Consider the following 19,842-nt stretch of genomic DNA (forward strand, 5'->3'; position numbering starts at 1 on the left):
CCTCTGGGTGCCCTGCAGAGTTTCCATTTTGTCCTCTTCCTTGAGCCTAGACTGCACCCTTGGTGGGTGATGTGGTTCCACACAGGGTTGAGCAATGGTAGTGGTGGTGGTGGGAGGGGTCCTCATCCACTCTCCGATCTTGGCCCTTATTTATGGGGGCGCTGAAAAGCACCTCCACCCCCGTCCTAGCAATACCCCTGGAAGAAGCCCTGGGAGCAGTATGGCCGACATGGTCAGCGCTTTGCTTTGATGGAAGGCTGTGGAACGCAGATACCGATCTTTTTTATTCCAAAGGAAACCAAACCAATCTTAAAAAAAAAAAAAAAAAAAAAAGTTGGGCTGATTCCTCCACACCTACCATGAAATCTAGTACGCAGGCTGCACTCAACGACCTCAACCCAGCACCTCCTTGAGCGTGTTTCTTGGAAGAGCCTAGAAGATTCCTGGATTGAGGCTTCATGGGTTCAGCATGAATTGGGCTTGTCTTTTGAAAAAACAAACACATTTCTAAGTTTTGTGGGAGTTTCCAGACCCGGCCTTGCTTGTCCTCTGACCCATCTGCATGGAGCCCAGCAGGGAGGCCGGCCACGGTGGGGACGGAGTGATCTCTCCAGCCGTCTTGTCCCTTGGGCGGCCAGGGATGGGGCACCCACCAGGAAGGGTGCAGAGGCCACCCACTGTGGCCCCATTAATGTTCAGTCTATGCTAGCAGTAGAGCACCAAGCGGGGAGGCTTGTGTGACGCGGGTGTAAAAGGGACTAATTGAAATGTCTCACACACCACCATGTTCGGTGTGCTGGGACTTCTGGGTTCTGAGCCTTTCTGATGACTGCCACTAACCCATTGTGCTCACCTCTGGGACCACAGAGAGCCATGTGGTCCATTGGCCACGAAGGCTGCCTTGGGAAATGCTGCTTTTAGGAGTCCTGACTAAGGGAGTTTTAAGAGCACAGACGTTTTATTGAACCAAACTCAGTGGCGAACAGAAAATGATCTGTTAGATTGTCAATGGAGAAGGGTTATTATGACTGCTGGTGGGATAACAGCGGCCCGTTCCTGCCAGCATTTATGGAAATATGTTTTTAAGTTTAAATGTGAGCTATAAACCTAAGCTACTTCAGTTTTTTTTTTTTTTAATTCAATACTGAAACTGTGGGGGAAAGGTGGGCCAGTGCCAGAGAAAACATTCTCATTTAATAGTGTTTGCACATGGAACTGCAACCCAGTTTGCAGCGAGGCCGGAGAAGAACCCACAACTAATCCTTCATCACAGCTGTCTGCACGCTTGATCGGCTGCCATCGCCCGAACAGTGACTCCTTTTTTCTGGTGACTGCAGGCCTGAATGACCTAGTGTGGAGAGTTTAAAACTATATACAAGGGGCGGAGGAAAGGGAAAGGGAACCTCAAATAGGTCTCAGCCAAAGGTTTTGTGCACAGGACTTCCTGTGCCTGCAGCCAGGGGCAGGGCTGTTCCCCAACCCATCCCATCCCCGTAGCGTGTCCCCAACAGGGAAGACACTGGGACAGCCCAGCTTCGCCTTGACTGACCCACCCCTGTTCCTGAAGCCAGCGAGGAGTGCTGTGGTTTGTGCCCCACAGTAGGGCTCTTCTCCCCCTGGGGCAGTCTGGGAGCAACCAGACCCCCACAGCCCCTCTCGCTGCCCCAGGTACCTCCCCTCAACATATCTGGCTTGGTGGCTTGTTGCTTGAACGAGCAGTTTGGCTCACTATTCTCTCGAGCTGATAGGTAAGAGTATGGTGCCTCATTTCTAAGAAAAGAGTAAGAAGGAATAAACAATTAGGCCAACAGATACAAGATGGATCTGTTGAAGGCCTAGTTGAAGGTGACAATCAGGAGGCCAGACTACAAACACTGTTGCCAGTGTCCCTCTCCCCTTCCCGCCCTTGGCTGAGGCCGCATGTACAATCCCTTCTTACAGGAAATGAGAACTTGGGAAAGTCATTGAAAACAATACTTTTTAAAAAAATAAAATCACATTAAATGTTTTATTTGCTTATTATCCACATTTATCTATTGGGTGGGACCGAGCCACACCCCATCATTCGAGGATGCATGTTGTAATGAGCCCTGTTTTCTCAGGGTCCCTGAGATTTCTGACAGTTGTCTGACAAAACAGAACACCTGCCCCAGGGACTCTGGGATCTTACTCAGTGAGGGGATCCTTGCTAGTCTCGTGGGCTGAGGGCCTTTCCAGGAGACAGGGCTCATTCCTCTTCCCAGCAAGGTTCTCTGTTAGAGATCGGGATCCCACTTGGAAAAACATTTGGGATCCAGGGGTTGGCTTTTGATCTGCAGAGCTGGTCCCTTGCTGCCAACACCAGAGAAGGATAAAATATGTACTGTTTTAAACAAGGACCAAAACACCTTCAGGTACAACGGCTAACAGCTTCCACACTCTGTGCATGTCAGTAAAGGGCAAGAAAGGAGACAAAGAGCAGAGGAAGCAGGTGCAAAGAGTGAGGGACCAGCCAGGACAGCAGCGGAGGCCTGGCCTCGAGCATTCCAACAGCGGCCTGTCAAGACAGGTGAGGGACACAGGTATTTTGTTCGAGCTGGCCCAAGAATCTGCGGGATACAGTGAAGAGGTAGCAGAGATGCAGGGAACCAGAGCTTGGGAAGCCTTGTGTGGGATGGAATGCTTTCAGGTGGGGTGTGAGGGAAACCAGTCTCAGCCTGATTCCACGGGAGCTCAGAAGCACGAGTGATACCTAGCGTTGTCCCTGCTGCTGGCAGGGAGGCAGGCCTCAGGTATGGCAGTGCCAGTCAGAGCTGCATGCTTCCCTGGGGATGCCAGGGTGGGTCTGACTCCTGGGGGAGGAACTCCATCAGGCCGAAGGCTGTCCTCTGGAGGAGGCATTTTTGAGCGCTTTAGCAGCCAACCTTCAGGGTGGCTGGGAGGATGGGGTTCACCTGCAGAGTGAAGGGGATGTGGGTGGGGCACCACAGTGTCCGTGACATTGACAAACTTGGGAGGCACATATGGTCTCCTGGAGGTCGCAAAAGTAAAAGGGGACAAAAGGCAGACGGGACTGGTGCCAATGTTCTCTGAGCTGCATCTCTCCATTGATCTCTCCAAATCTCTTTCTCAGCCTGCCCTGCACCCCAGCTGTCAACATTCCCTGGGCTCCTTCACCCTCTGACTTTGGGTTGCCACTGGGACGTGCTGGCGAGAGATTGCAGGGTAAACCCTCCTTCCTTCAGGCCACCGTTGGATAGTGGCTATGCTCTCCTTGAGGCCAGAGGTTTTGTCCCAAAGAGCTGTTCCTGTCATCGTGCTCTCCTCCAGTCCCCTAAGAGCCCTCCAGCATTCCAGGATGTTTCTGTTAACCCTGCCCATGCTTTTATGACTGGTCTCCATGTCTGACTCTCTTGAATCATCCCTCTGAGTGTCCATCAGGAGAAGGAGGGTAAGCCGCTCTGGGCTCTCTGCCCTGCACACCCCTGCACACCCATCCACCTACGCACCCTGTTAAATGAGGAGTCTGAGTCTGCAGGCCTGGGGTGGGGCCTGGGATTCTGCATTTCTAGCAAGCCCCCAGGAACCACACTGAGCGTCTGTCCAGGCCTTCCTGTTGTAGTGAAGGGCCTGGTCTCCCGGTTAAGTGAGGAAGAGGAAGTCGGGGCAGGAGGAGGGGCAGGAGCTGTGCGGAGATCCTTGAAAGCCTGCTGCAAGAGGGTGGAGACTCCGAGAGGGTGGTCTTAGCACAAATACGGAGACACGGTTTTCGAGATTACTAGAGAACGTTTTTCTTTTAAACCATCATGATGTAACCCAGATATAAAATACATTTAGCAACCGTCTGTGGGAAATAATTATTTATTTAAAGATCTCAGAAGCTTGTGTTAATGGACCATCCAAACCTCAATTTTCATAAACATTCAATGGTTACCAGTCTCAAGACAGGCATGCTGACATGTAACTTACATTTACTAATGTTTTCATCATCCCTTTCCATATGCATTTTTAGATCCTAGAACATTAATTTAGATGACAGAGAATCCATAAAAACTTAGAAACTGATGTGTTGGGTTGTTTTCATGTAGTTCTTGTCTACAGAATAATATACTTCCATGTATTAATGTGTCCTGTAATAAATTTATTAATACATTGGGTATTACCATTACCTATTTTTGTGTTGGTATTAAGTCAATGTTCTTGGGTGATTACATAATCATAGTTGAATAACACAATCCAATGCTGAGATGGAGGTTATTTTATCTAGTTAAAAATAGAAAAGTTATCATAGATTAGAAAAGAAATCTAATTTATAAATATCTACAGTCTCTGGCGTCTATTCTTCCGTGTTTTGCTTTGGCTGCATGCAGAAAGTGTTTCTGTCCTGTTCTAGACTTCACCTGACACAGAGGTAGTCCATCCCGTAGTTTCAGGCCTTCCTTCCACCCAGTAGTGGGGACTAGGGTCTTTGAGTTTGCAGCACTACCTTTATATCTACTTAGCCTATCATTTTTCCAAAGCTTGCACCGGAAAGAGGTGGCAGGGTGGAAAACATGTTACACAAATTTCTTTTCCCTTAGGTCAAACACCACCACCAACTTTTCAATTGTAAAGATCAGGATTCTCTCATGCCCCATATAACCACATAGACACTTAGTGTCTCCAAATCAGGTACAGGCTTCATCACTTTTCACCACTGAAGACTCTTTCTAAGAAACTGACTCATGTTGTAAAAAGATAATGTGTTCTGTTTCTGTGCCAATGCACCTGAGCCCATTGGAGACAGCAGCGTCCAAGACTGCCGCAGGTGCAGGCAGCGATGCCTGGCTTCCGGGTGAGGCCAGTCATGGGTGTTACTCATCGTCTGTGCCTCTAGAGCCTTCACTGGCTCAAAGCTCACAACGGATACGGCAAAGCAACGGTTCCCAAACTTGAGTGTGCTTTAGGATCACCTGGAGGGCTCTGCACAGCCCCGCCCGCTTCTGCTGGGGGGCTTCTGCTGGGGGCTGAGTTGATACCGCAGGTCTGAGGCTTGGGTTCTGAGAACCTCTGTCATAAACGTGCTGAGTCATCCCAAGATGATGTGGATACTATGACGTGGATTGCTCAACAGCCAGGAGTCCATCCTGGGCTCATGATGATCCCATGGTGCTCCCGATTGCCACAACAGAGCGCAGGAGAGTCCACTAAGAGCATTTCCTGTTTCTTTTTAATTCCTCTGCTTTCCCATCAGATAGGTACCTACTTGATATCCCAGTCCTCGGCCCTCTTAAAACAGTATTTTCCTCCCATCTTACTTCGGTACAGTATTTTCCTCCCTCTTACTTGGGTTCAGAGAATGGTTATCCTGAGAGAGGAAGCCAAGAACTGAGTTTTGTTAGTTTAACAAAAAATTCTGAATTCTTAGGCACAGTCTGGTCAGACAGCTAGACCACTGCTTCCAAGAAGAAATGGCGCTTACTGGTACAAACTAACCATTTATTAATTTTTTTTTCTCTTATTTTAAAAAAGATTTATTTATTCATTTGGGAGAGAGAAAAAGAGAGCATGTGCTTATTTACTCATGTGAAGGGAGAGAGAGAAAATGCTCAGGCAGACCCCATGCTGAGCACAGAACCTGACATGGGGTTTGATCCCAGGACCCAGGGATCATGACTTAAGCCGAAATCAAGAGCTGGTGCCTAACCAATGAAGACACTCAGGGCCCCCAAAACTAATCACATGTTTTAAAAAAAATGGTCTGTCCTATAAAATGGAGGGAACAAAGTGGATGTGTCTTGCTACTCCCTTCACTTCCCTCTCCCCACAAAACATCAGTCCTAAATTCTCTCAGATTTTTTTTTTTCCTCCCTCCAATTTCAACAATTAAAAAGAAACCAAAAGCTTCTAGACTCTGTCCTGGTTCTTGGCTCATTTGCCCTCACAAAATCACAACATTAAAAGGCAATAACCCATTATTTTTTCTATGCCCCACGCCCAACGATTAAATATCTCTATCCTAAATAACACTGCTCTCAAGTGCTCAGTTTATCACACTTTTTCTAAAAATTTTGGTCATGGAGTGGTTCATCTTTTTTTCTTAAAACAGGGGAAAGAAGATAAGAGCATGATGAAGTGAGAGGTGAGTTTTGAGCTCACACTGGAATTGGGGCCTGAGCACAGGTCTGGGATCAGCGCAGTACATTCCAGGAAATTTGGTTAAGTAGATATTGATGCGTGTGATGATGCCATCAAAGCCTACTTGTCCTACCAGGTGCCTCCAGAGACGCTTCTTGGCCTTCAGAACAAGGACCTGAGAGAAAAAGAGACAAGTCCTAACCCACCTGTTTCATGCTCTAGTGAAGAATCAGTCTTTATCAGTGAGACGTGGCACAGTTTCCTTTCCTCCTAAGTGGCTTTGGGAGAGCCTGCTCTGAAGGTGGTTAGACCTTCTCCATCTCAATCTGCTGGTGGTAGTGTCGAGCTTGCCGCTGGCCAACATTCAGCTTGTACACAGAGCTCTTGTGTTGGCACTTACGGTGGCCCCACACGGCCCCCACCCCTGCCAGGAGCAGCAGCAGACATAGGATGGTGACAATGGTGGCAATGACAGGGCCCTGGCTGAGGCTGGGACACCCATCCCCTACACACGATTCCACAGTTGGAAGAAGCTCCTCGCTTGCACCTGGGCCAGGGCTTTCCTGTCCCAAGAAGTCCTCAGACTGCAGGTATGGGAAACTATCCTGGACCTCAGGAGCAATGGTTTCCCTGGAGTCTGGCTGGCTGCCATGATAGTTGAGGGGACCTGTGATTCGGCATCTGTTGGACAGCAGTTGTCCCTGACCCCAGGGTAGAGCTGGGGAGTTCATAGGGTAGTGTGGCCATGGGAGACGTCTCTGCAGCAAAGCTCCAAGGAACAGTTGACTGGTACCTGATCAAGTCACCATCTCCCGTGCTGGGACCCTCAGTTTCAGACACATTTCCGGGTCTGAGAGCCAAAGCTTCTACATCTAGTGTTTGAGATGGAAGAACTGAACTACGGGTCACGTCCTCACTTGGTGTGAAGGAGGTACTCCTGGGGTTCTTAACTTCGACAGGAATGGGCTGATTAGGAGTAACTGGAACTCTTTCTTCCAGCCCTACTGATGCATCTCCCTTGTCACCATCTTCCTCCTCTTCCTCCTCTTCTGCCTCTATCTTCCTCCAAGCCCCATCCGTCACAGGGTAACCATCTAACCAGGACTCATCACTGCTGCTCACCATTGGGTCCCCGGTCTTGCTGTCAGTCCTGCCCAGAAATGGCCCCGAGGGACCATGAGTGCTGCTATAGATCACCTTGGCTTCAGGTTCACCCGGAGCTGCTGTTAGGCTACTACGGTTGTCTCTAGCCAGAAACTGCTTTTTGGAGCCATCATTCATCTCCTTCTGCAGCCCAGGCTTGTGGAAATTCTCAGCAGGAAACCAGAACAAGTACTTCTGGTTTAGCTGGGGTCCTGGAGAGTCTGTGGGGACACTGCTTCCCACGATGGACAAGCCTGTAGTTGGCACAGAGGCTGTATCCTGGGCTATGTTTTCTCTCCCCACAGAAATGGAGACCAGAAGGTCCTGTTTTGAAACCTCCTCAGGGGCCTCTCCTGGACCTCTGTCTTCTTCTGCCTCTGTCCGGGAGTCCTCCATGAGCTCTCTAAAGGACATGGATCTGTCATCTGGGAAATTATCCTCATAGTCAATATGTGCCTCAGCCACATCTGGAAGGGGAGAAGGAAAAACTTCATTAGGTCCAAGGTCACAGAGCCAGGAGAGTAGAACACAAGAAAAGGAAATATAAAGGATAAGGACTAGAACAGATGAAATAAAGCTGTCATTCACAGATGCTATGATTGTGTATCACAAACAAACCCAAAGACTCTAACTATAAACTGTTGCAATTGATATATGGGTTTATCAAGGACATGAGGTTTATTGTCAATGTAAAATACCAACTGTATTTCTGTATACCAGCAATATACAGCAACAAATATTTTAAAAAACACCATTTGCCATAGCATTAGAAAAAACAAACACATAGGAATAAAGCTAACAAAAGATATGCAAGATTTGAACGCAGAGTGGTATGGAATATTGCCAAGCAAAATTAAAGACCTCATTAAATGAAGGGATATAAGATTGTTAAGCTATCAACTCCATCCAAATTGATCTCTCCAGACTTAATACAACCATAATAAAAATCTCAGGCATTGACAAGCTGATGCTAAAACTTACGATAATGCAAAGAACCAAGAAGATCTCTTGAAATCTACAAAATTTCAAGATTTACTCTAAAGTAAGATATTTTTTTTTAAGACCATGATATTGGGGTGCTTGGGTGGCTCAGTTGGTTAAGCAAGGTCATGCTCAGGTCATGATCTCAGAGTCCCGGAATCCAGTCCCGCATTGGGCTCCCAGCTCCCCGGGGAGTCTGCTTCTCCTTCTGACCTTCTCCCCTCTCATGCTTTCTCTCACTGGTTCTCTCTCAAATAAATAAATAAAAATCTTAAATAAATAAATAAATAAATAAGACCATAGTATTGGCCCAAGGATAGATAATTGGATTATGTTAACTTTAGGAACTTGTGAACTCATGAAAAGAGTTCAAATGCAAGCCACAAACTTGAAGATATTTGTGACACATACAATCTTCAAGGGATTCCTATCCAGAATTCATAAAGAACTCCTCCTACAAGTCAATACTAAGTAGGCAGATAAGCCATATCTGGCAAGATACTTGAATTGACGCATAACAAAAAAGACACCTAAGTAGTCATTAAACATGTGTACAGATGCCCAACCTTATTAGTAATAGAGATATGCTAACTACAGCCATAAAAGTATGCCATTCCATAGCACCACAACGGCTAAAAGTAAGTAGACTGACAATATCTGGTGTTAACTGATGATATCTAGTGTTTGGGCATCAAAGGACATGCACATGAATGTTCCTAACAACCCAAACCTGGAAACGATTCAGATGTCTATAAACTGCAAAACTGATATAAATCATAGCATATTTGTACAAGGAAAACCTGTACATCAATGAAAATGAACCGACCATTACTTCTGACAAGGACATAGATGAATCTCACAGTCAAAATGTGGAAGAAAAGAAGCCAGGCACAAAAGAACACACTTTGGTGATTCTATTACATAAAGTGCAAAATAGTGCAAAAATAGTCAAAGCTAATCTATGATGTTAAAAGTCAGGTTGGTGGATGGAGAGAAGGGGTAAAGACTAAGTCTGGGGACACGCAGGGCTTTGGGGATCCTGGCAACATTCTACTTGATCTGTGTAGTGTTTCTTTTCTGATAATTAATTCATCTGTTCCCTTATGATTTTGTTTGTATGTTAGGTAAAAACATATCTTTTAAAACACGATTTGCTCTTTGTAAGACTTCATGAGATTACGCTGTGAAATATTTTAAATCCAGCCAAGTAAGAATGAACGAAAGACCCCATAATAGGGGACCAGAATGTTAGGACAGCAGGTCAGGAAGGCTCAAGAAGCTGTGTCCTCAGAAGAGAGCAGCCCACTGGGCTTTCCCTATTCTCAGTGATCTTTGAAAGTCAAGTCCTACTGGAAGTCATACTTATTAAAACAGAAAGGCTCCATATGACCTTGCAGTATAGTAAGAAGTATATGTTTAGTCTTTGTCCCTGATTCCTGGTAGGTTCCTGGCAGCTCCTAAAACCCTTGGAATTTCCTAAGCAACAGGGGTGAGATCACATCTTTTTTTATTCATAAGAAGCTCCTTTCAGCCTTACCTGATTTTATGCTAATGAAGTCACCCCTAGATGACATCTGGATGGTGGCTGGTTGCCAGAGGAACCAACCAATCAGAGGGTAGGAAATTGAGGCCCCAGCCTCTGACCTCTGAGGAGGGGGAAGTGGGCTACAGGTGGAGTCCATCATCAATGGCCCCTATTGAATCAATTGTGCCTAAATAATGAAACCTCCATAAAACCCCTAAACTACTGGGTGCAAAGAGCTTCTAGGCTGGTGAATGTATCCACGTCCCAGAAGGGTAGCTCACCGCAATTTCATGGGGACAGAAGCTCCTGTACTCGGGATCCTTTCCAGATCCCAGATCTCTAACCTCCGGTATTCCATCTGTATTCTTTAATATATTCTCTATAATAATTGGTAAATGTGAGTAAAGGCTTTCCTAAGTTTCTGTGAGCCTTTCTAGCAAAGTACTACACCTTAGAGGATGGGCATGAGAATCCCCAATTTATAACTTTTTGGTCAGAAATACAGGAGGCTCAGGATGGAGGATTGGTGTCTGGAGTGGGATCAGTCTTGTGGGACGGAGCCCCTAACCTGTGGGCTCACTAACTCTGAGCAGTTAATGTTAGCATTGAATTACATGTAGGACACCCAGCTGGTGTCCAGAGACTTGGAGAATTGGTTGTTGGTGTGAGAAGTGTTCTATGGGAAGAAATAGATCTTAGTAGTCTTTCTCCACTTCACTCTGCAACTTGGAAAGCACAAATGCAAAGAGCTTCAAAACCAAGGTCTAGATAAAGTGCTGAGGTGTCATGTGGTACATTCCTGGGCTCTGAAACTGGATTAGTGGGCATTTGGCTTATTTCTTACAAGACTCCGTATTTTGCTTCCTGAATGCAAGTTATAAATAAATTTAAAAGTCCTTTCTGGGGGCGCCTGGGTGGCTCAGTGGGTTAAAGCCTCTGCCTTCGGCTCAGGTCATGATCCCAGGGTTCTGGAATCGAGTCTCGCATCAGGCTCTCTGCTCAGCAGGGAGCCTGCTTCCACCTCTCTCTGCCTGCCTCTCTGCCTACTTGTGATCTCTGTCTGTCCAATAAATAAATAAAATCTTAAAAAAAAAAAGCAGTCCTTTCTGATCTCCTAATATTTAAGCCCATGCACTTTATTTTGTGTCTTCAGTCAACAATGCAAAAACCAGCGGATAGCAAACAAACATCTCTGATAAATGTAAAATTCATGTCATGTTTTATGCTTAGAAAAAGATAGCCGAGGGGCTCCTGGCTGGCTCAGTTGTTAGGCCACACAACCCTTGCTTCAGGGTTGTGAGTTTGAGTCCGAGTTTGGGTGTAGAGATTACTCAAAAATAAAATCAGGAAGGAAAGAAGGAAGGAAGGGAGGAAGGAAGGAATGGCCTAGTAACTACTTCAGGGGACCCTTCCAGCCCATGATGTCCTGTTCACAGTCCCAAGACAAAAGCCACACTGATGGCGGAGCCATGCTTAGGAGCATCACAGAATTCCAGCACAGACCCCCAGGGTTTGGGTGGGTGGCCCCCTACACACTCATCGCTATGTCATGCCTCATTCTCCACGGCACTGCTGTTCCAAGTACTGCCGTCACCTATTCCAACATTCAGCAAACCTCCCCAAGTGCCCACTCTCTGTCCGACACTGCGAGGGCTCTGGGTCACTGATAAACAGGACAAGCAGTCCCAGCCCTTGTGGAGCACGCAGACGGAATTCCATGGTCCTGAGACCTACCAGCTTGAGTCACAATGTGTTTGTATGCACAAATTCTCACCCATCCTGCTGAATAAAGACTAGTTTTGGCACTTAAGGACCATCTTTTCTTAAAAACACAACAAAATGAAATAGAGGCCACTACAACACAACTTTTCTCTAAAATAAGCACCAAGTCATATTGAATCCAGCTGGTCATTTAAGAAGGCCATGACTTACTCTCTGACCTTAATGTGGTAATACTGTTTGCTTGAATATGTGTGTGCTGATGGACTGCGGTAGGGTGATCACAAGAATGGCCACAATTCTCCACTCTTTCCTGCATCGAGTCCTTTTGCAATGTGACTGTGCAACTCTTCCCTTCAAGAAGTGGTGTCTCTTTTTCCTGCTCTCAAATTGGGACTGGCTTGTCACTTGCTTTGACCCACAGAATAAAGTCAAAGTCTCATATGCTCACTCTTTCTTTCTCTGCATCCTGCCAGCTGCCATGTGAGCGAGCCTAGGACAGCCTACTGAGGATAGGAGGCCATGTGGAGGAGAGGCAAACTGTTCCAACTGAAGACATCATAAACCAATCAGCTCCATCAACCTGGGGGCGGACCACATGCACGTGAGTGAGCCTGGTCAAAGGCAGAAGAAGAAGAATGAGCCAGGTAAGCCCAGCCCAGACAGCTTACACAGAAAATTGTACCCAAATAAATGAGTGTTGTTTATGCCATTACATTTTGGGGGGTGGTTTATTATGCAGAGAAAACTGACATGCTAGCCCTGAGCTGGCTCGAGGACAGGGACCAAGTCACTGTATCCCTAGAGCAGAACCGTATCCTCAGCCCAGCCTGTAATAGGTGTTCTTATAGGTATTCTCGAATGAGTGAAAGATTAACTGGCACTGGGAGAAACAGGAAGGAACACCTTCTCAGCTCCCAAGACTCTCCTGATCCCTACCTCAAAATGGCTCAGAGCTAAGTTCTAGTGCCAGGAACACAGGGCTCAGAACACAAGAGGACTTTGGGCTCATTTCCAGTCTCTGAGGAGTTAATGACATGTAACACAGACTCTTAGAACACCCCTGAAAGATGCCACCCTTGAAGTGCTACTTGAATACAGACATACACATGGGAGAGCAACACACACACATATTCACTTTTCACATGCAGGTGAGCATGACTCAGTGCACAGCCTGGCCCATGAGAATACCTGTTTCCCTCCCAGCCCTTCCGTGCTGCCTCTGCACCCGCCATTGTGAAAGGACGCCCCAGGAGAACTCCCTCCCCACTGCTAGCAGATTCATTGTCGTGAGGCAGGGAAGCGAGCCCTCTCCACCAAGATGTAGCCCTAATGCAAAGAAACTTGGCATTTCACACATCTGACAGGTCATCTTTGCCTCAAATCAGCTGTATCCATCTTGTTTTTTATTTAAAAAAACCAGACTGTCTTTTATGGCATTGAGGAAAAAAATTAATATGTTTGCAAAACAATATACATACGTCAGTTGTCTTCCAAGTAGGGGATGAATACCTCTGTGTCCTCAGCTAGAACACAGCCCCCTTTCACGATGGGGAAAGGCAGGAAACAGCTCTCTCCAAGACCATTTTTCCTCAAGAAGCTTTCCCCCACTTGAAATCACAGGCTATTACCTCATGCACGATCTGCAATGGAGGGCCTCTTACCACACGTTATTTTACTAGGGAGTATTTCTTGGTTGCCTCATTGTAGCCCCAAGACACCAAACCATTGAGAGCCCACAAAAAGTTCTGTTTCATTCCATTGAACTTTGGTCACTTGTGGTTAAATTCTGACACTGCGTCTATTTTCTTTCAGGTCGTCTGCAGGAGCTCACTGACCGGTGGGTTTAAGAGCTAAAGGAACCCATGTTTGCAGAGTTCTGCCAGCGTGAAAGCTGGCAGGGGGCCCGCGTGAAGGCGGGTGGTGGGTGGACGTGTTCTCTTGTGGTCCTCACAGCCATCACCTTACAATCCCAGCAGACGCCAGCCCTGAGGTGGCCTGTGGTGAACAGAACTTGACACAAACAGGCAACAGCCAAAAAGTGTGACTGAAGGATACTCAGAATCTTCCAGTCCTTCAAGCTAATTGTTGCCTTGACTCATCTCTGAAACCTCAACCCGGGGTTCTTCCCTTGTCTTCTGCCCAAACCCTGATTCCATTTCCTCAGCTGCAGTTCCACACACTTGTTCTTCTGACGGCCCCTCTCTCTGCTCTGCTTCCTCTTTCTTGTCTCACTGTTCACATTCCAGACCACTTGACTATATCACCAGGGGCAGAAGCAAAGATGACCTTACCATTAAGATGGATTCTATGCCAGGCTTGAAAATATCCAAATGGTGCAGCTGAAACAGCATCACATATTTTCTGTACCCTACACCTTTCAAAATGAGGAAACTCCACATTTTTAAAAGTATGTGTGTGTGTGCACAGACACACAACTAGGCTTGTTGAATATGAATTTTTTAAAATGTGGAAACTATATTAAACATCAGGAAAAAGTTTTTACAAACAACCACCATGCATGGAGAAGGACATAATATTTTACAACAAAACTGGTTATCAGAGGAGAAACAGAAGATTCTGGAGCAGATGAGGGAAGGGCAGTATGACGCCACTCCTAACCTACCCTTACCCTTCAAAACTGGACTGAGCATTCAACCAAGAAAGAAGCCAAGCAAGTGAAGAGAACCAGACCAGTAACCAGCAGGGCTGACTGTTCCTTTTTTTTTTTTTTTTAATTTTATTTATTTATTTATTTGACAGACAGAGATCACAAGTAGGCAGAGAGGCAGGCAGAGAGAGAGGAAGGGACACAGGCTCCCTGCTGAGCACAGAGCCTGATGCAGGCCTCGACCCCAGGACCTGGGGATCATGACCTGAGCCAAAGGCAGAGGATTTAACCCACTGAGCCACCCAGGCACCCCAGGACTTCGCCTTGTGAAGGTGAAGTAAATATTGGCATAGGACATTTAATCTTTCTCAAGAGAGAGCAGATCCCAGATGTTTTAAAGCAAACAGATAAACAAGCAAAAGTAAAACTACATACCCCTTCCGCTGAGTTGTCCCTTCTAGCTACCATTCCCTCTTCTGGATAAAAGGAAGATGCATGTAAAAGGCAAAGCATGTACTTAGAAGAAAGAATGTATGGAACAGAATGAGTTCCTCACAACAGCTTCATACTAATCAGAACTTAAAAAGAAGTGAGTGCAACAGAACAAGTTCAAAGGGGTGGTGATAAGAGAATGTCATGGAAAGGGTGATTTTTAACTTCAGAAATCAAATTGAGGACCGATGTAACATCATGGCAGAACTAAAAAATAAACAGAAACTGCAAGGAATAGAATAGATGAAGAATTTTACAAAACTGAGAAAAAGACCTGGAGACTTATATTCAAGAGTCAATGCAAACTTAAGGCGGAATAAATTCATAAAAAATTACATGCAGGCACATCAAATTAAAACTGCTTAAAACCGAAGAGAAAAAAAAGTAACCAGTGAAAGCAGACACATAACCTTCAAAAAAAGCAACAAATAGACTGAAAGCAATGTTTAAAAAAAAAAGAAGAAGAAGAAGAAGAAGAAAGCCAGAAGACACTGTGATACTTCAACATGTTAGAATAGGGGCACAGTTGGGTGTTGCAGTTGGCTGAGCGACTGACTCTTGGTTTCGGCTCAGGTCATCATCTCAGGGTCATCATCTCAGGGTCGTAAGATCGAGTCCCGCATGGGGCTCTGTGCTCAGCACAGAGTCTGCTTGGCATTCTCTCTCCCTCTTCCTCTGTCCCTCCTGCTCACGCCTGTGCTCTCTCTCTCAAACAAATAAACCTTTAAAACAAACAAGTGTTGGAAGAAAAGAACTGCCAACTTAGAATTCTTGCTTTGTGAAAATATCTTTGCTGAAAGCCCCAAGATGTAGGAAAGAAAGAACAATGAAGCAGGTAAATATGGGGTGGGGGCAAATCTAAGTGAATAATACTGCCTACATAAAACAAGTACACACACACACACACACACTATTACTATTTGAAACACATAACAGAAGCATAGAAATTGGGAGGAGGTAATTGGAGTCAAAATAGTTGAAGGTATTTAAATTGTCCAGGAAATGGTATCATTCTTTGCTAAGTCAAGGATGCCTGTTATAATTTCTAGAGTAACAACTAAAAGAGTAAAACGAAGTGTTAGAGGGGCACCTGCCTGGCTCAGTCTATAGAGCATGCAACTCTGGTTTTGGGGTTATGAGTTCAAGCCCCATGCTGGGGGTAGAGTTTTCTTAAAAAAAGAGAGGATGTGTTAGAATATAATAGGGAGGGTGAATATAATAACTTTTTAAGATGCTTAATCACTCCAAAAGAATGCAAGAAAGCAGCAGATAAAGAACAAAGGACCGCTAAGGACTGAGAGGAAACAAAAAGAGTAATTTTAAAACCAAACTTATTGATGATTAAATGTAAAAATGGATTAATGCTCTAATTGGTTATATGAGGCTTATAAGAGATATACTTTAAATAGAACTGTAGAGGGACACTGAAAGGAAATGAATGACAAAAATGTATACTATGGAAAGGTTAACCAGCAAAGAAGACTATAAGCCAAAAAACATTACTAGAGAAAAGGAAGGTTATTCCATAAAGATAAATGTTCCAATTTACCAGGAAGATATTAACTTTTAAATGTGTATGTACTTGGGACGCCTGGGTGGCTCAGTTGGTTAAGCAGCTGCCTTCGGCTCAGGTCGTGATCCCAGCCTCCTGGGATCGAGTCCCACATCGGGCTCCTTGCTCAGCAGGGAGCCTGCTTCTCCCTCTGCCTCTGCCTGCCACTCTATCTGCCTCTGCTCACTCTCTCTGTCAAATAAATAAATAAAATCTTTGAAAAAAAATGTGTATGTACTTAACAGAGCTTCAAAATGTATGAATCCAAAATATGTGAACTAAAAAAAGAAACACATAAATCCATGATCATAGAGAGATGTTTTAGATACCTTTATCACTAACTATTAGAGCAAGTAGACAAAGAGCTAGGGATATATAACTGAAAAACAAGCTTAACTAATAAATTTTATCTACTTGGTATATGTAGACACATCCAACAACTGTAGAATAAGCATTCTTTTCAAATACACATAGAATATCTTTACAAAGTTGACCATAAATGCAATGTCAACAACCAGCATAGTGAAATTGGACAAAGGATTACTAGAAATTCCTGTATTGTATAGAAATTAAACAAAATATTTCTAAATAACTCATGGGTCAAAGGAGAAATTACAATGGGAATTAGAAAATATTTTAACCGAATGATAATGAAAAATGACATATCAAAACTTATGGGAGGGGCGCCTGGGTGGCTCAGTGGGTTAAAGCCTCTGCCTTCAGCTCAGCTCATGATCTCAGGGTCCTGGGATCGAGCCCTGCATCAGGCTCTCTGCTCAGCAGGGAGCCTGCTTCCCCCCCGCCCCTGCCTGCCTCTCTGCCTACTTGTGATCTCTCTCTCTGTCAAATAAATAAATAAAATCTTCAAAAAAATAAAAATAAATAAAAAAAACTTATGGGAAGCAGCAAACACTGTGCTACTGGGAGAAGTTATAGCTTTAAATACCTATGTTAGAAAGGAAGAAAGGCTGAAAATCACATCAATTTCAGGAAGCTGGGAAAGGAAGAGTAAGTTAAGCACAAAGGAAGTAAAGGAAGGAGGGGTGCCTAGATGGCTCAGTCAGTTAAGCCCCAACTCTTGATCTCACTTCAGGTCTTGATCTCAGGGTTGTGAGTTCAAGCCCTGTGTTAGGCTCTACACTGGGTGTGGAGCCTAATTTAAAAAAAAGTAAAGGAAGGAGATAAAAAGATCAGAAATTAATAAAATAAAAACCAAACATACAATAATCAATGTAGCCAAAATTTGTCCTTGGAAAAGAACTACTGATTGATAGATCAAAACATTAATAAGTCCCTAGCAAGACTATTTCAGAAACATTTAGAGAGAACACAAATGAAAACATCAGGAGTAGAAAGAAGCATCACCACAGATCTTTCAGATGTTGTCAAAAAAGACAGTAACAAGATTATGATAAATTTATGCCCCCCAAATTCTTTTTTTAAAGTTTATTTTATTTTTTAGTTTATTTATTTATTTATTTATTAGTAATCTCTACATCCAACATGGTGTTCGAACTCACGACCCTGAGATTAAGAGTCCGTATGTTCCTCTGACCGAACCAGTCAGGTGCCCCCCACCCCCACCAAATATTCTGATGAAATAGACAAGATCCTAGAAGAAGCTCCCCAAAAGTGCCACAAGAAGAGATAGAAAAATCTTATATGCCATTAATTATTAATGAAATGGAATTTCACTACACACAGAAAACTAGGAATAGGTGGCTTTGCCAATGAATTCTATCAAATATATAGGAGTATAATCCCAATGTTTCATAAACTCTTCCAGAGAACAGAAAAAGAAGAAATACTTTCCAACTTATTTTATACAGCTGGTGTAACCTTGGTAACAAAACCTGCAAGTACATGCTAAGAATGTAGTTTTGCAGACCATTCTCACTAAAATAGATGCAAAAAATCATAAATAAAATATTGACAAATTGAAACCAGTAATATATTAGTATTGATAGGCTGAATAATTAAATATTATATTAAAAAGATAATCTATTACACCAAGCTAGGTTTATCCCAGAAACTCATGATTGGTTTATTTGAAAAAAGGAGTTTCAGGGGCACCTGGGTGCTCGGTTGCTTAAGCGTCTCTTGATTTTGGCTCAGGTCATGATCTTAGGGTTGTGAGACTGAGTCCCATGTTGGGCTCCCCACTGGGCGTGGAGCTTGCTTAAGATTCTCTCTCCCTCTCCTTCTGCTTCCTTTCATCCCTCTCCTGCCCCTACTTGCCGTCAACAAGGTAAAAACCCTTAGGAATTGGGAATATAAGGAATTTTCCTTAACCTGATTTTTAAAATATATAAAAACTGATGTGGAAAAGATTATGATCACAGCCTACATCACAGATGAACCTTGAGGATATTGTGCTAAATGAAATAAGCCTGTCACAAAAAGACAAATACTGTCTGATTCCACTTACATGAGGTACCTAGAGTAGTAAAATACACAGAAACAGAAAGGAGAAGGGTTGTTGTCATGGATGAGGGCAGATGGTTGTGATTTAATAGGTACAGAGTTTCAGTTTTGCGAGAGGAATTTAAATGCTCTGGAGATCTGTTTCACAACAACATGAATATACTTAATGCTACTGAATTGTATACTTAAAAGTGGCCAAGGTGGTAAACTTTGTGTTCTGTATTTTTCATCACAATTTTTTAAAGGACTGGATTAATAATTAGACTATGTTAAAATTCTTTTCATCAAAGATACTATGGAGAAAGTGAAAAGGCAGAAGATATGAAAATTCCTGGTATCTAGACTCCTATAAAGATCTCTGACAAATCAGTATGAAATAAATGGACAACCCAGTAGAAAAATGAGTGAGAGGGGCACCTGGGTGGCTCAGTCATTAAGCATCTGCCTTCCACTCAGGTCATGATCCCGGGGTCCTGGGATTGAGCCCCACATTGGGCTCCCTGCTTGGTGGAAAGCCTGCTTCTCCCTCTCCCATTCCCCCTGCTTGTGTTCCCTTTCTTGCTGTCTCTCTCTCTGTGTCAAATAAATAAATCTTTAAAAAAAAGAGGAAAGAAAAATGAATGAGAGAAATGAACAGACACTTCATAAATGAGATATTCAAATAGCCAATAAATATACTGATAAGGTGCTCAACACATTAATAATAGGGGAAATTAAAATTAAGTGGTATTATACCTATACATTGGAATGCTTAAAGTCAAGAAGACTGACAATACCAACTATTGGTGAGGATATGGGGCTCCTGGAGCCCTCATACTCTGCTGCTGGGAGCATAACTTGGTAAAACCATTTTGACAACTAGTTAGGCATTATCCACGAAAGTTGAACATATCCATACCCTTTGACTCTGCAATTTAACTCCCCTATGGTTAAGAGGAACACATGCCACACAGACACCAAAACACCTGCACAAGAATGTCCTTAGAATAGCCCCAAACTTGAAACAACAAAAATATTCATCAACAGTAGAATGGAATATTCCACAGCAAGGAAGAAGAATGAACTCCAGTTTCATGGAACAACATGGATGTATCTCACACACATGATGCTGGACAGAGGAAGCCATACCCAAGAGTACAGCCTTTATGCTTCCACTGAAATAAAATTTAAACAGGGAAAACAGACTTCACGGTCTTGGAAGTCTGGATATTCTTGGGCAGACAATGACTGGAAGGTGATGCTCGGAGTGTTTTATATAAGCCAATAATATTACACATTGTTAAGCTGCCCCTCAGTCGT

The 19,842-nt window shown here is 44.2% G+C and overlaps 1 protein-coding gene across 1 annotated transcript in view; it reads right to left on the bottom strand.

Moving 5' to 3' along the window:
- Positions 1-3,824: 3,824 nt before the first annotated feature.
- SUSD5 (sushi domain containing 5) overlaps positions 3,825-19,842 on the bottom strand; it is a 60,098-nt gene continuing 44,080 nt past the window's right edge. The window contains 3 exon segments of the mRNA XM_047741515.1: positions 3,825-6,727; positions 6,730-6,763; positions 6,766-7,706. Coding sequence (XP_047597471.1) covers positions 6,402-6,727; positions 6,730-6,763; positions 6,766-7,706 — 1,301 coding nt within the window. The 3' untranslated portion in view covers positions 3,825-6,401.

This window comes from Lutra lutra, chromosome 1 (genome assembly GCF_902655055.1).
Source record: "Lutra lutra chromosome 1, mLutLut1.2, whole genome shotgun sequence".
NCBI lineage: Eukaryota > Metazoa > Chordata > Mammalia > Carnivora > Mustelidae > Lutra > Lutra lutra.